Source organism: Rattus rattus, chromosome 1, assembly GCF_011064425.1.
Source record: "Rattus rattus isolate New Zealand chromosome 1, Rrattus_CSIRO_v1, whole genome shotgun sequence".
Taxonomy (NCBI): Eukaryota; Metazoa; Chordata; class Mammalia; order Rodentia; family Muridae; genus Rattus; species Rattus rattus.
In genome coordinates this window covers 251,895,073-251,909,002 of record NC_046154.1, presented here as the reverse complement: position 1 = coordinate 251,909,002, position 13,930 = coordinate 251,895,073, and the positions used below count along the sequence as shown (strand labels likewise).

The 13,930-nt window shown below is 48.4% G+C and overlaps 1 protein-coding gene across 1 annotated transcript in view; it reads right to left on the bottom strand.

Annotated features, from left to right (window-relative positions):
• The window catches only part of Srebf2 (sterol regulatory element binding transcription factor 2), a 57,497-nt gene that overhangs the window by 26,315 nt on the left and 17,252 nt on the right, over positions 1–13,930 (bottom strand). The window contains exons 2-7 of the mRNA XM_032918417.1: positions 9,562–9,996; positions 8,463–8,644; positions 6,839–6,985; positions 4,756–4,977; positions 2,622–2,736; positions 2,306–2,487 (exon numbers count right to left, since the gene is read on the bottom strand). Of these exons, the coding sequence (XP_032774308.1) occupies positions 2,306–2,487; positions 2,622–2,736; positions 4,756–4,977; positions 6,839–6,985; positions 8,463–8,644; positions 9,562–9,996 (1,283 nt within the window). The remainder of the gene's footprint in view (positions 1–2,305; positions 2,488–2,621; positions 2,737–4,755; positions 4,978–6,838; positions 6,986–8,462; positions 8,645–9,561; positions 9,997–13,930) is intronic.

Here is a 13,930-nt window from a genome sequence, read left to right as displayed (position 1 = left end):
TACCCAGTGGTGGCTGGGGGGTGGGGGTGGGGGAGTAGAGGGGGAGGTGAAGTCTTGCTGGAGAAATATGTCACTTGGAGTGGGCTTGAGGCTTCAAACTACCCTTGCCATACCCTGTGTGCACTCTCTGTCCTGCCTGTTGATCCAGACGTAAGCTCTCAGCTGCTCCTGCACCATGCCTTCTTTGTTCTCTCATCATGAACTCCAACTCTCTAAATTTGTTAAGTCCAATTAAACACTTCCTTCTATTTCTTATACGTTGCCTTGGTCATGGTGTTTTGTCACGGCAACAGAGAAATCTCCAGGATACTTTGTTTTTATGCCTACACCGAGAAACAGACTGAGGTTAAACTCAAGATTAAGGCAGAGAGGAATAAAGCCAGGAGGGACGGCCTAGGGAGTCTCCGATTCACAACCACTGCTGGGACACAGGAGTGATCTTCTACCACTCCCTGCGTGTGCCCCGAAGCACAAAAGCGAGAGGTATGGGATCTCACTGTGTATCTCTGCCTGGCCTAGAACTCTGTGGAGACCAGGATGACTCTCGAACTCCCAGACCTGCCTCCTGAGTGCCAGGCCAACTTTCTTACAGAAGAGATCTCTATGGTAACAGATGTGGAGCTCCCATGACTACAAAAACCTCTGTGCCATGTGCATAAGCAAGAGTGGTGTGGAGGGTGGTGGTGGGAGTGGTGTAGAAACACTAAGGTTCCTGTAGGAGGAATTACAGATCTGACCCACCACATGTGATGTGGGTTCTGGAACTCAGGTGCTAAGTTGCCCGGCCAACACTTCTGCCTGCTGAGCCATCCCAATGGCCTCTTAAAATAGGCCATTTCATTGCATTTACATCATGCCTCAATAATGTTGGAAAACAAATACAGCCAAGGAGTGTGATTTTTTTTTCCTTTGTTTTTCGGAGCTGGGGACCGAACCCAAGGCCTTGCGCTTGCTAGGCAAGCGCTCTACCACTGAGCTAAATCCCCAACCCCGTGACTTTTTTTTTTTAAAGGGGAGGTTTGCTTTTGCTCACTGTAAGGTTTTAGCTCACCGTATCAGGGAGAGCCTCTGTGGCAGAACCAAGCAGCTTGTTTGACCTCAGTGGTGAGGGAAACAGAGGGAGAGAATGCTGTGGCTGGATCTGCTATTGAAACTGGAACGTGCTTTTTGTGTCTTGTTCATTTGATAGACAGAAATGGAAATGGAGGCCCAAGGGAACTAACAAGGGTGAGGTAGGGGATTGGAGCCAAGGTTTTCCCCAAGTCCAAATTGAATGTCATATGGACTACTATCCCCCAAAACAATCGTATTTACAAAAACAATTCAAACGAATGTTTGCTTTGTGCTGGGCCAACCTGGCCTATATAGAGATCATAGAGTTCTAGCTCACCATCTAGGACTGTACAGTGAGACTGTCTTGCAAGGAAATAGAGTGTGTGTATTTAGTGTGCGCGAAGCCCTGGGAACGGCTCTTCAGCACCGCGTAGACATCAAAGACACCGGCAATGCCTGAACTCCCAGCACTTGGCGGGTGGAGACAGGAAGATCAGGAGGTCGAGCGAGTTCATTCTAACTCCATAGCAGCTTCTAGGCCAGTCAGAGCAACATGACAGCCTTCAGAATGAACTAGAATGAACCATGTTCTGGAGTCAGAAACTCCAATGTCAAGACACAGTACAAGATCCAGTGTTTCCAAGAGTTCTGGGAAATCACTGTGCTTAGGGCCTCTGCTAACTAATTCCATTAAAACTTCAATTGCCAGGGGCTCCCTTGTTCAGGGACCATTTAAGAGCCCTTGGTTGACGGAATGCTATCCGTGAGATTGCAAATTGAAGTTGTTTCCGGAAAGAGCGCCAAGAGGTGGCCTTGCTCTAAACCAGCAGAGCAGCCTCAGAAAGTGGTCTTACCAGGCCCATTACTGGCAGGGAAAGTAATGGAGTGCATCCAGGGGCTCCCAGAGCCAACTCGCCCGACAGCTGCTCAGTGTCCTCATTCCCTGTCTGGCAGGGCCTTTCAATAAGGACCTGCAAAGTCTGAGGGCCTGTCACTTTGTCAACCAGAGGCTTTTTTTTCTGGATTTTTTTGTTTGGACCTCAAGATCCTCTTGCTCAGCCTCTCCTGCACTGGGTCACAGGCATGGACATCACACTGAGCAGTTTCCTACTTCACAGACGGCTAATGTCACAGGGTACTCAGTCCCCTCCACCTTACATTCTTTAACCAGCGGTCCAGTCACCTCCCTGTGGCCACTACTTCTTCACAGAAAACGAGAGGTCCAGAGCATGAGAAATGTCGAAGCTCATACCTTTGCATCATCCAGCAGAGGGCTGCCCGGCTCAGAGTCAATGGAATAGGGGGAGAAGCCAGCCTGGGACCCAGAGTCCGAGGCCGGGGGAGACATCAGAAGGACATTCTGATTGAAGTCATCGATCTTCAAGTCCACATCACTGTCCACCAGACTGCCCAAGTCGATGCCCTTCAGGAGCTCTGCAAAGAGAAGGACGGCTCCCTAGAGAACGACCCAGTTTCACAGAGTCCCACATGGTGGGGCCTCAGTGCACACCCCAGCCCCCTCCCCAGTGCCCATCACGGGACGTCCCCGTCTCACGGGGCAGACGTACTGTTTTTCTGATTTGCCAGCTTCAGCACCATGTTCTCCTGGCGCAGCTTGTGGTTGACCTGCTGCAGGTACTTGATGTAATCAATGGCCTTCCTCAGAACGCCAGACTTGTGCATCTGGGAAGGAAGGCAGATGAAACTCGGTGAGAGCCATGCACGCTGGAGAAGAGAGTGCAGAGCCCCAGAGTTCAAGAGTGGGGACGGGGAGCACGGCTGTGAGGCGCCAAACACTGGTTCAGTTGCTGGCGGACTGCGACAGAACTCGCCTACCTCTGAATCTCTTTTCTTTTCTTTCTATTTTGGGTTGGTGGGGTGACAGAACTAGGTGTTGCTGGGTTTCAGACCCAGGACAAGGGGCTGAGGTGCCTATATTCCATACCGAAGTGGACCTGGCCTCTAGGTTCTCCCAGGATTCCTCAGTCCCTACCTGTTACAGGGCATGGCTGGTATACCCCTCTCCCAGAGACACTTTTCTATATAATGGGGACATTTTGGTCTCCCTCTCTCTCCTGCTCTCTGAATTTTCTCTCTCCTGCATGTGGGCTCAAGCCCTTTCTCTCTTGCTCTCCTCCCCTCCACATCTCCCCCAACAACCCCAGCCTTTGAGACCTCCCTGGCTTTGTTCCTTGGGACCAGTGAACCCACTGGAGAGCTGGTTCCCATTAAACCTGCCTCTAACCTGGCTTGAATTGGTTCATTTCACTGGCAGAGACTAACACTAGGGACTCCTAATCCTTCTCCTAATCCTTAACATGTGGATAATGACAGGATCTAAACCATAGGCTGGCAGTAAGACAATACACGTTAAGAGTTTATGGCTTGGAGCTTGGCATATAATTGACATACAATAAATATTTGGCTATAATAATTCGTATAATAATATAGCACAAAAACCAACTTTAAGGAAATCAAATGGCAAACAAACAAGGAAAAAATAGCACTGGAAACTGGTGTGGGATGCACTCCTTTAATGCCGGTACTTAGGCAGAGGCAGATGGATCTCTCTGAGTTCAAATTCAGCCTGGTCCTCATCAGAGCTCCGGCCAGCCAGGGGTAATGAGGCCCAGGCTAGTAAACAAACAAACAACCCCAGTGCTATGCCAGAAGTGTGGTTTAATGACAGAATGCTCACTCGGTCTCTGTGAGTGAAACTCTGGCACTAGAGCAAAGCCCAGAGCATTTCCAGACAGCTATTCTGATACATAACTTAAGATTTATATGAATACTCTCGTAGACAATGAGGAAAACTATGAACTTCCTTTTAAAGTAGGACTGTTGTTTTAAATAAACAAACAACCCCTCCCAATTCCCAGGAGACACATTCATTAAAAAAAAAAACAAAACAGGACTAGATATATGTAAAAAGTCAATTTCCTCTGCTTTGCTCTTGTGTGGAGAGTCGATGTGCACTCTGGCTTCTCCCCTGAATGGGAGCACTACTAAAAAAATATGTCAAGAACGTCCTTCGTTACCTCCAAGGAACACATCATGCTGTACCTGGCAACTAGGCAGGACGCAGTACCCCTGCTGCAAGTCACAGTCACCACACAGCACAGGACGGAGTACAGGTGCTACGTCACCACAGCAGCAACTCTCAACACTCCATTTATGCTAGCTGATTAATTTGTACTTATTAAAGATTAATTTATTTTTATTTTATGTGCATGAGTATTTTGCCTGCCTTTCATGCATGCCTGATGCCTGAGGAGACACAAAGAAGACACTGGACCTCAGAACTAGGGTTGTAGCCTACTGTAAGCAACCATGTGGGTGCTAGGAACAAAAGCCAGGTCTTCTGGAGAGTAGCACTTGCTCTTAACTGCTGAGCCACCCCTGAAAGCCTCCTCAATCAATCAATCAATCAATCAATCAATCAATCATTCAGCTGACTTTTAGTCCTGACTGGCCTAGAAATTGTAATCCTCCTGCTTTGTCTTCCAATGCCAGGATAATAAACACATGCCACCATACTTGGGCAGTGTTTTGTAATCCTGTTAAACACCAAGATCATTCAACACAAACTTGTCTCTAACTCACTGTGTTCACTCAACTTAATTAAGGCTGCACCTTCCCTAACTCCATGACGGAGACCAAGGCGACACTGGGGCACGAGTCAATGCTCTTCTTGGCACTTACCTTGGCATCTGTCCCCATGACCAAGTCCTTCAACTCTATGATTTTGTCGTTGATGGAGGACCGGTACCGCTTCTCAATGATATTGTGTGTTGTCCGCCTCTCTCCTTCTTTGGGAGGCTCCAGCTGCTTTACACCCCCAGGCACTTGCTTAATGGGGACTTTCTCTTGGCCCATCATTACCGGCATTGTGGTCAGAATGGCCCCGTTGCTGCCCACCAGGGTCTAGAATAAGGGCAGCATTATCCTGTGTTAGTTTAAATGCAGTAACCTCACAACACAGAGTGGCTGCTCCTGCACATGGGGCACCACTCGGGAGCGCTTCATGTCCTCTGACACCTCCTGGGCTAAGGAGGGCAGGTCCTGAAAGCCCTCCAGAGCTGTGGCACCTCCACTCCCATCTTCCTCTCAAGATCACTGTTAATGAACAGTAGCACCAAAAGGTTAGCTCAGCCTTCACTTCTGACCTGGGGGGAGCTAGGAAAACGCTGTATAGTTTTGCTGTCAAACTGTCAGCTACCTCTGAACACACATATATGAACGGCATTAGCTGGACCCAGAGAAAACTCTCTCTGAGTATGTGACGTAGTTTTCCCTCTTCTCAAATGACAAGCGAATGCTGACATTTCTTTCCCATTTCTTTCCGGCCCTCAGAGCATGCAAGGTGACACCCACACTTTCCTTCAGAGCTGCTCTCCCAGCCCGTCAGGACACCCACAGAGCTTCCTGCTTCTTGTTCTATGTTTACTAAATTTTGTTCTTCCTCAATAAATGGTTTCAATATCCAAATGGTTAATAAGGAGACAGACACCTGCTTAATTAGAATTAGGAATAATTCATTGGGCCGGGCTGGTGGTGTACACTTTTAATCCCAGCACTTGGGAAGCAGAGACCCAAGCCATCGAGGGCTCCATAGTAAGACTCTGTCTCAAAACAAAACAAAAAACCAAAAGTAAACAAAACAACCTGTCAGTCAGGCAAGGTGGCCTAGAACCCCAGCCCTTAGAAGCTTGGGCAGGAAGACTGAGTTTGAGGTCAACCTGGGCTATACTGAGGAACCCTATACAAAACAAACCAAACAAAAAACAAAGGAAAGAATAATTTACACATAACAAGTATCACTTTTAGAACTTTTCAAGTTTTGCATATGCGTGCAACTTGTAGCACCCAAGTCAAGACAAAAACCCTTTCCCATATAGAATGTCCCTCAAGTCTGCCCTATAGCCCTTTACCAAATAGAATGTCCCTCAAGTCTGCCCTTAACCCTTTACCAAATAGAATGTCCCTCAAGTCTGCCCTATAATAACCCTTTACCATATAGAATGTCCCTCAAGTCTGCCCTATAACCTATAACCCTGCTCTGTCACTCAGCACGGCCACTTCAACTCTTGAGCATCTTGCTAATGGATTACTCGTGTGAATTTCTGAGAAAGGCTTCTTTTCTTCTCTATCATGGTTGGGAACACTTTTATTTTAGAGCTATATTGTGAGTTGTTTATCTCCCGTGAATGGACATTTGGACTGTTTCTAGTTCTTGGCAGTTTTAAGGTCTCATATAGCCCAGGCTGGCCCCAAACTGCTATGCAGTTGAAGATGACTTTGAACTTTTGCCTCTCCTACCTCCACCTCAACTGGCTCTATCTCTAACTCTAGCTCTTGGTTTTTAGAAATCAACCATTGTTTCCAAAATTTAAATAACCTGCTACTCAAAGTGGCTGGGCTCCTGTAACTGAAGGATGGTGCTTTCCTTGTCTGTCTTCTTGATATCTCTCCCTGTCTGCTGACCCTAGGATCCTTTAGCAGTTGACCCCTCTGGCAACAATAGTGCCGAAAAGATAACGGCTCTTTGAGGAGCTGCTGTCAGCAGCACAGCAGGGCTCATCTGGGGCTCTGTTCCACTCCCTTGCAAGATCCCAAGACTTAATATAACAGGCCCCACCCCAGCAACACTGCTTCAAGAGAAAAGCAAATTAAAAGTGGGGTGATGTTTACAATCTGATGGACACATCTATTAAGCTCCCCACATCTACTCAGCAGTGAGCTTTAGAAAGTCTGAGGCACAGAGGAAGCAGAGCGAGACCCTTACTGGTACTTGAAGGGCGGCCGTCTGGATGGGGGTGGTGAGGGCAGTGAGGGCTGGGTTCTGGACGGCGGCCATGACAGGGCTGCCATCTGTTTTCAGCGTAGTCAAAACAAGGGAATCTGTCTTAATAATCTGAGGCTGAACCAGGACCTAGAAGGAGGACAAAAAGGAGCATTATTTTTTCATTTGTCTCTTGCTGTATATAGGCTAATCACGAAAGAATAAGAGAACAATTTCTCGAAACTGGAAATAAATAAAGAGGAAAGCCCCTACATTCAATTCCCACCAAAGGTGGCTAGTTTGTACAGCTTGCTTCCTGTACTGAAGGGGAGAAGGGGGACAGCTAAAGAGAACTGTAAGGCTTCAAGGCTTTTAGGATAACAAGGAGACCTGTGTGGCAGAAACAAAGGCAAGGATGGGTCACAACCGAAGGCTTAGAGAGCTGGCTTTGGGTAGGTTCTAGAGAGTTAGGAACATGGGTAAGAAGGAAGAATGGTAAACCCAGATTTTGTTTGTTTCTCTATGTTTGTTTGTTTTTTTAAGATAAGTTAATTTGGGGCCACTGAGAAGGTTCATCAGTGAAGGTGGCAGCCACCAAGCCTGTTGATCTGAGTCTGATTCCCCAGGGCTCATGAGGTAAGGAGAGAACCAACTCCTGCACCTTGACCTCTGACTACCATATGTGTGCATCCACCCACATAGACACACATAAAATAAAAATGTTGTCATAATAAAAAGATCCATTTATTAGTAAGAAAGTATAAGTTCATATGCTATATTGCATGTATGTGGTAAATGCCCACGTATGTGCAGACATGGCTATCTGAGTATATGTAGGTCAGAGCAGGACACCAGCTCTCTGCCTTACTGCCTGGAAAGAAGCTCTCTAATGACCTAGAAGCTTCTATTTTGGCTAGCACCCTTTCAGTGGACTGGCAGGCCAGTGAGAGCTCAGCATCCGCCCATCTCCTTTCCAAGGCTGCTGCACTGACCCGAGCAGGCGAGCCTCGCTTTCACATAGTACAGGGGATTCAGAAACAGGTCCTGACAGATATGGCAGTGCGTGCCTTTAATCCCAGCACTTGGGAGGCACAGGCAGGTGGGTCTCTGAGTTTGAGGCCAGCCTGGTCTACAGAGTGAGTTCCAGGACAGCCAGGACTATAAAGAGAGATCTTGTCTCAAACCAACCGAGCAAACAACCAAACAACAACAAAAAACTCAAAAATCAAACACAGGTCCTTTTGCTTACCCACAGCCCCCTAAAACACTGTATTTTTTAAATACACACTTAGTATATCTATTGTGAGAGGGCGGCTTGTAAGAGCTGGTTCTTCCTTCCACAGTGTGAACTCAGGTTTTCAGGCTTGGTAACAAGTGCCTATGACTGCTGAGCTCTTCCAGTTTTATACCTATCGTATGCGCCAACAGTCACGGCACCAGCCTTTCCCAAGCGTGTCAGAGGACACCTACAGGTGAGGCTCAGTTAGATCTCTGCGTGACACTCACAGGTTTCTTTCTTAGCCCTCCTCCCTGTTCTGTGTATACTCTTGACGCTCCTTAGCAATTCTCGACCAAGGACTAGTCCAGAGTCTCCCCCAGTTCCTCGAGTCCTTTCCAAGCCACCTACCGGGACCTGCTGCACCTGTGGTGCAGCGACTGTCTGCACTGTGGCTGGGGCAAGGGTCTGCAGTGTGCCATTGGCTGTCTGAGTCAACACCCGCTGGGCCTGTACCGTCTGCACCTGCTGCTGGATGGTAACTGGCTGTACCTGCGAGGATGTCACGAGGCTTTGCACTTGAGGCTGCAGGACTTTGGGAAGAAGAGAAAAATGTTACCTGGGTAAGGAATGTACAATGTCACTGTGGCTACAGTGTGACTTGGGGATGGAGTATCTTGTAATGACTTCAGCTTCCCACCTGCTGCTGAAGAAGATGCGCGCAGCCATTTACAAGCTGGTTTAGAGACTAGAAACGTCCCATAAGGACTGCATCAATATCTGACGGAATGAGTACAAATTGTTTTATTACTCCGGGTGTGGAGCGAATGTAAGGGAAGCTACTTGGCAAATGGCTGTGCCCGCAATCGAGTTAATAGACGCTGAGAGTCAACAACCCCCTAGGGCCTCATTGCTTCCCATCCTTTCTAGATGGAAAATCTGCTTTGGGATCATGGTCTCTGCTTTCATACCTCCTCCTCCAGAGTCTTGGAACCCACCAGAAAATTATGTGTCTTCAAACTGAGAGCAATACTGAGTCTGCCCGGGGCTCCCCATTGTCACGGGATAGAGCACATCACAGCAAGAACAAGTACTTCATTCACTCAACACATGCCGCATGCCCGCCGAGGGCAGCTATTTAGAGACGTACCACCTATTTTAAAAATGGAATTTATCTCCACGGTGCTTGCTTAGGACTTATCTGCCAAGGGACCAGTTCTCATCTGTGGATGCTCAGATGTGGTGGCTAAGTAAGTTTCAGACCTAATTTTATTCAGAATTCCACCTCTAGTCATCAGGACAACCCAGCCTTTACCATGTTTGGACTTGGAAGTAGGTCTAACAGACATTAAAGTCTTTGAGGAAGGAGATGTGTTCCTGCACCATTTTCCCAGTGATCAGAAACTTGTCCAGACAGGACCAGACTAAAGTCTTCTATTATGCTCGGGGAGGCTAGATCGGCACTGTCTGTCTGTCTGTCTGTACACTGGCACAGAGGCTCCGCAATCACCTTGAAAGCTGGTCGCGGCATTCTGGTATATCAAAGGCTGCTGGATGATCCTGGTCTGTGGAGCGGTGCTGAACGTCGGGGTGATCATCACCGTCTGCTGCTGCAGCTGAGCTGGAGGTTGAGGCTGGGGCTGGGGTCGGGGCTGGAGAACAGGGGTTGCCCTTGGTGGGGTAGGAGAGACTTTGACCTGCAGGGCTGGAGCCTGAGGGGAGGTGGATGAGGGAGAGAAGGTAGACAATGGGACCTGGCTGAATGACCGCTGTACTGCGGGATCTGCAGCTCCACCACTGGTGCCTCTGCCATTGCTGTTGTTGCTGGTGCCACCGCTGCCACCACTGCCACTGCCGCCACCACCTCCAGGGAAGGAGCTACATAGCTGCTCTGAAAACAAGTCAGAGAACTCTCCCACTTGATTGCTGACAAACTGTAGCATCTCTGTGAACAAAAGAAAGGAGTAATTCTATTACCACCCAAAATAGAAACGTTTTGGTTTTGTCTTTTTGACACAGGGTGTTGTTATGCAGACTTGGTTAGCCCGGTACCCAGCTCTCCGGAGGCAGAGGCAGAAGTAGATGGATCTCTGTGAGTTTGAGGCCAGCCTGGTCTACAAGGCACAGGACAGCTCAGCTCTACAGAGAGGGTTCTGTCTCAAAACAAAACAAACAGCAAACCTCCTGCTTCAGTCTCCCAAGCTCTGGATTATAGGTAAGAGCCACTACAGTTGGCTGATGAAACACAAGCATCTTTATTTGATTTTTTCCCCCAAATGGCTCCTATGGCATTGTGTGTAATTTGTGGGCAGAGAGAAGTGGTCTATGCCTAGAGTCTAGCTGGTATCCTTGACTAAACCAACAGCTGAACTGAGCCCACTTCTCTCACTTGGCTCTTTAATAACCTCAACTTCAGGTTATTAATTTCTTTTGAGGCGCTGGGAAAAGTGAACTCGGGGCCTGATGCACTCGAGGCATGTGCACTCTCCACCGGGCTCTATGCTCAGCTCCCCAATACTAACTTTTAAACCTGATGAAGAACAGAGGCACTGGAATTGAGGAGGGCGCTCAGTGTATTTGGAGATGCACAGGGCTCTGGGCTCCATTCTGGACACCACAAGCAATATAACCCCAAACAAGAAAAGAGAGGGCATGGAAATCCAGTGTCTTATCCTCTCTTTTCTGAGACAGGTCGTGCTATACACATAGCCTTGGCTGGCCTACAACTTGCATCAATCCTCCTGCCTCTGCCACCTGAGTGCTGAGATTACAGGTATAAGCCACCATGTCCAGTTTGCCAACGCTAAGACCATAGCAGAAATGCATCAGGATGGGTCTACTCAACCCACGGTAAGCAGAGGGTGGGTGGGTCGTCACTGTCATAAGGCTTTGGAGCACAAGTAGCCTTGGCCACGAAGCAACCTCCACTCTTAGCTCTGCTTCCCACGGCAGTGCCCGAGCTATGCTGGGCTGAAGCTATACCAAACGTTAGTTCTTCCTCGCCCCTTTCATCCTCAATAGGCAAGCTCTGGTCATCACTCCAACAAAGCCACTTATCTGGGTATCACGGGTGACCTAGGCAGCGCAAGGCATGGTGACACATGCCTTGTGAGTCTAGCACTCGGGAGGCTGAGACTGGAGCTCAGCTCATGAGTTTGATGCCAGCATAGGCTACATTCAGCAGTTCAGCTGTCAAGAATCTTTAGAGAAAGAAAGGATAAAAAGATTGTATGTAGTTCTGGAAATAGCTAAAACATGGAGACACAAACTGCCACTACACAGCCAGGTTTAGATCTACTTTCCTGCCATACCTTTTCATCCACCTCATTACCACAGAGCCTGAAGGCCAAGGCTTAGAGAAGTTGGTCCTGCACCAGATTTCATGCTTTTCAGGGACCTTGTGGATCTCTGGCTATGTCTTTTCCCCTCTGGGAAAGAAGTCTGTGGGGCCAAGAAGACGGGCCTACTTGGAAACCATGCTCCCCTTTCTAGACATATTCCAAGTGTTTGTAACCCCTGAATCCCTGTCCCCCTAAGTCTCAAGTCTGCAAAGGCTTACCTGTGCTCCACTCACTCCAGATACCCTTATTTCTCATGACCACTTCCTGTTCCTTGGGTCGCCCCTTACTAGATGCCTGTTCATTCCTTCCCTTTTAGAATACCTTACATGTACCCATGCAGTGAGTAATTATTCTTGAGAAGTGGTCAAGAATCCCTGGTTCCAAACTCTCTCAGCCATCGATGCTCTCACTCAGACGACAAACAAACCACTACAACCAAAACAGCCCCACGCCTGGCACAATGGCTCAGTGGGAAGAGACGCTGGCCATGGCCTGTCGACCTGAGTTTGATTCCCAGAAGTCACATGATGGAAAGAAAGAAGTGACCCTCACAAGGTGTCCTCCAATGTCCACGCATGTGCCATTGAGCATGCGCCCAACACAAAGTAAATAACATAAACGGTAAGAACAAAAAGACAAGACCAGCCACCCAAACCAAAAAACACCATCTCCATTCCTTCCTCCAAGTCCTCCCCTCTGCCCCAGAAAGTCCCTTCCAAGTCTTCAAAAGTAGGGGAGCTGTGTGAGGAAGCAGAGTTGTATGTGGGGCAAACAGCAGTTACTGGAGATTCCTGGTGTGGTCCAAACGGAGCAACTGGAGCATTTCAATTGCGGCGCTGTGAGCACCGGGTCAGTTCAACCAGCCAGGCAGATCTGTGCCGCCCGCCAAGTGTGAACACTTACAAACACCTCACTGCTGCGCTCTGCTGTACGCGCGTGGGAGGGCGGACACCACAGATATGGCAAAGGTCCACTGAGGCCAATCCTTCTCCACAGCTTAAGAACTGTCCTTAATCTCAGAACAAACATGTACGAAATACAAATCTAGTGTGCGTACATCCAAATATAATGTGAGATTATAGAGAACGTTAAGAAAATGATTAGGAGAAATCTAACAATTTTTGAGTCCCTCACAAGTCCCATAAAACCAAAGGAAAGGGTAAGCTGGGGGAGGGGCGGCACAGGCTTTGGTCTCAGGAAGGCAGCTCAAGAAGCTGTGAGGACAGATTACTTCTCTGTACTCCAGTTTCCTCACCACAAAAGGCTGTCTGGGAAATAAATACACACTTGATTCTTTGCTCTAAGGTAAAATAAGATAATTTATGCAAAATGCCTGCCAGAGGCAAGGCCTTCATGAAGCCCCCTGAGCAGCCACTACACAGGCACTTGGGCCCACTCAAGTTTATTTCACCAAGCGTTCTCAAAGACCCTTTGCTTGGGGCCATACAGGCCAGTGTGCAAAGGTCACAGGGCTTTAGTTCACACAGCAGGTTAAGTGAGCGCAGGCAGGTGGGCTGGAACGGCTTCTTTTTTCCTTAAGTAAAAACGCCTTTTAACGCTCACGTAGAAAGCAGCAGCGAAGCCAACTCCAGAAAGCGGAGCATCAGGCCCTAGGTAAGTGGTAAGGAAGGATGAGCGTCATCTGTGGGAAGAAGGTGAGCGTCGTCTGTGGGAGGAAGGTGAGGGTCTGTGGTAAGGAAGGTGAGGGTCGTCTGTGGGAGGAAGGTGAGGGTCGTCTGTGAAGGAAGGTGAGGGTCATCTGTGGGAGGAAGGTGAGCGTCGTCTGTGGGAAGGAAGGTGAGGGTCGTCTGTGAGAAGGAAGGTGAGCGTCGTCTGTGGAAGGGGTGCTGCGCAGAGACCCCGGGGAGCTGAGGAACAGGCCCCAGGAGCAGTCGTGCTTTCTGACTCCACACTCCACTACCCTCTACCATGTGGGAGCAGAATGGCTCCTCACTGCTCCCCACTCTGTGCTTTTTGTCAGGCCATTACATGGGCTCTTATTTCCACAGAGAGCCATGAAGCCCGGGAAAGTGAGGCCTGGGAAAAGGTTTTATGAAGCTTTGAAAATGGAGTTCGTGTTCCAGCTGCAGTTCACACAGCATGGGGGCAAAGAGGCTCCCCGGAAGTGGCTGACACACCCAAGCACACCTCACTTCCTTCTCCGCCATTTCCCCAGCCTCAGCAGTCTCTAAAAGTTTGGGCTAAGTCGCTTGGAGCACCAAGAATCTACTTTTGGGTTCTGTTTCTTTAAAAGCAAAGAAACAAAACTAGAGGAAGTTTTGTTTTTGTTTTTTTGGTACCTGTGCATTTCAAATAGTTTCAGGCCTCAAAGAAACAGAGGTTCACTTATACTCACTGGAGTTTATGACCTAGAGACAACATATCTTGGCTGGCTTAGCCACGCAGCATCTAGTGCACATCAAAGTATGATCAGAGTAAATTTTCATTATTTTAGTTTATGCATTTGAGTGTTTTGCCAGCATGTATGTATATCTGTCTGTCTGTCTGCATGCATGCAAGTGCAAGCATCATGCCCAA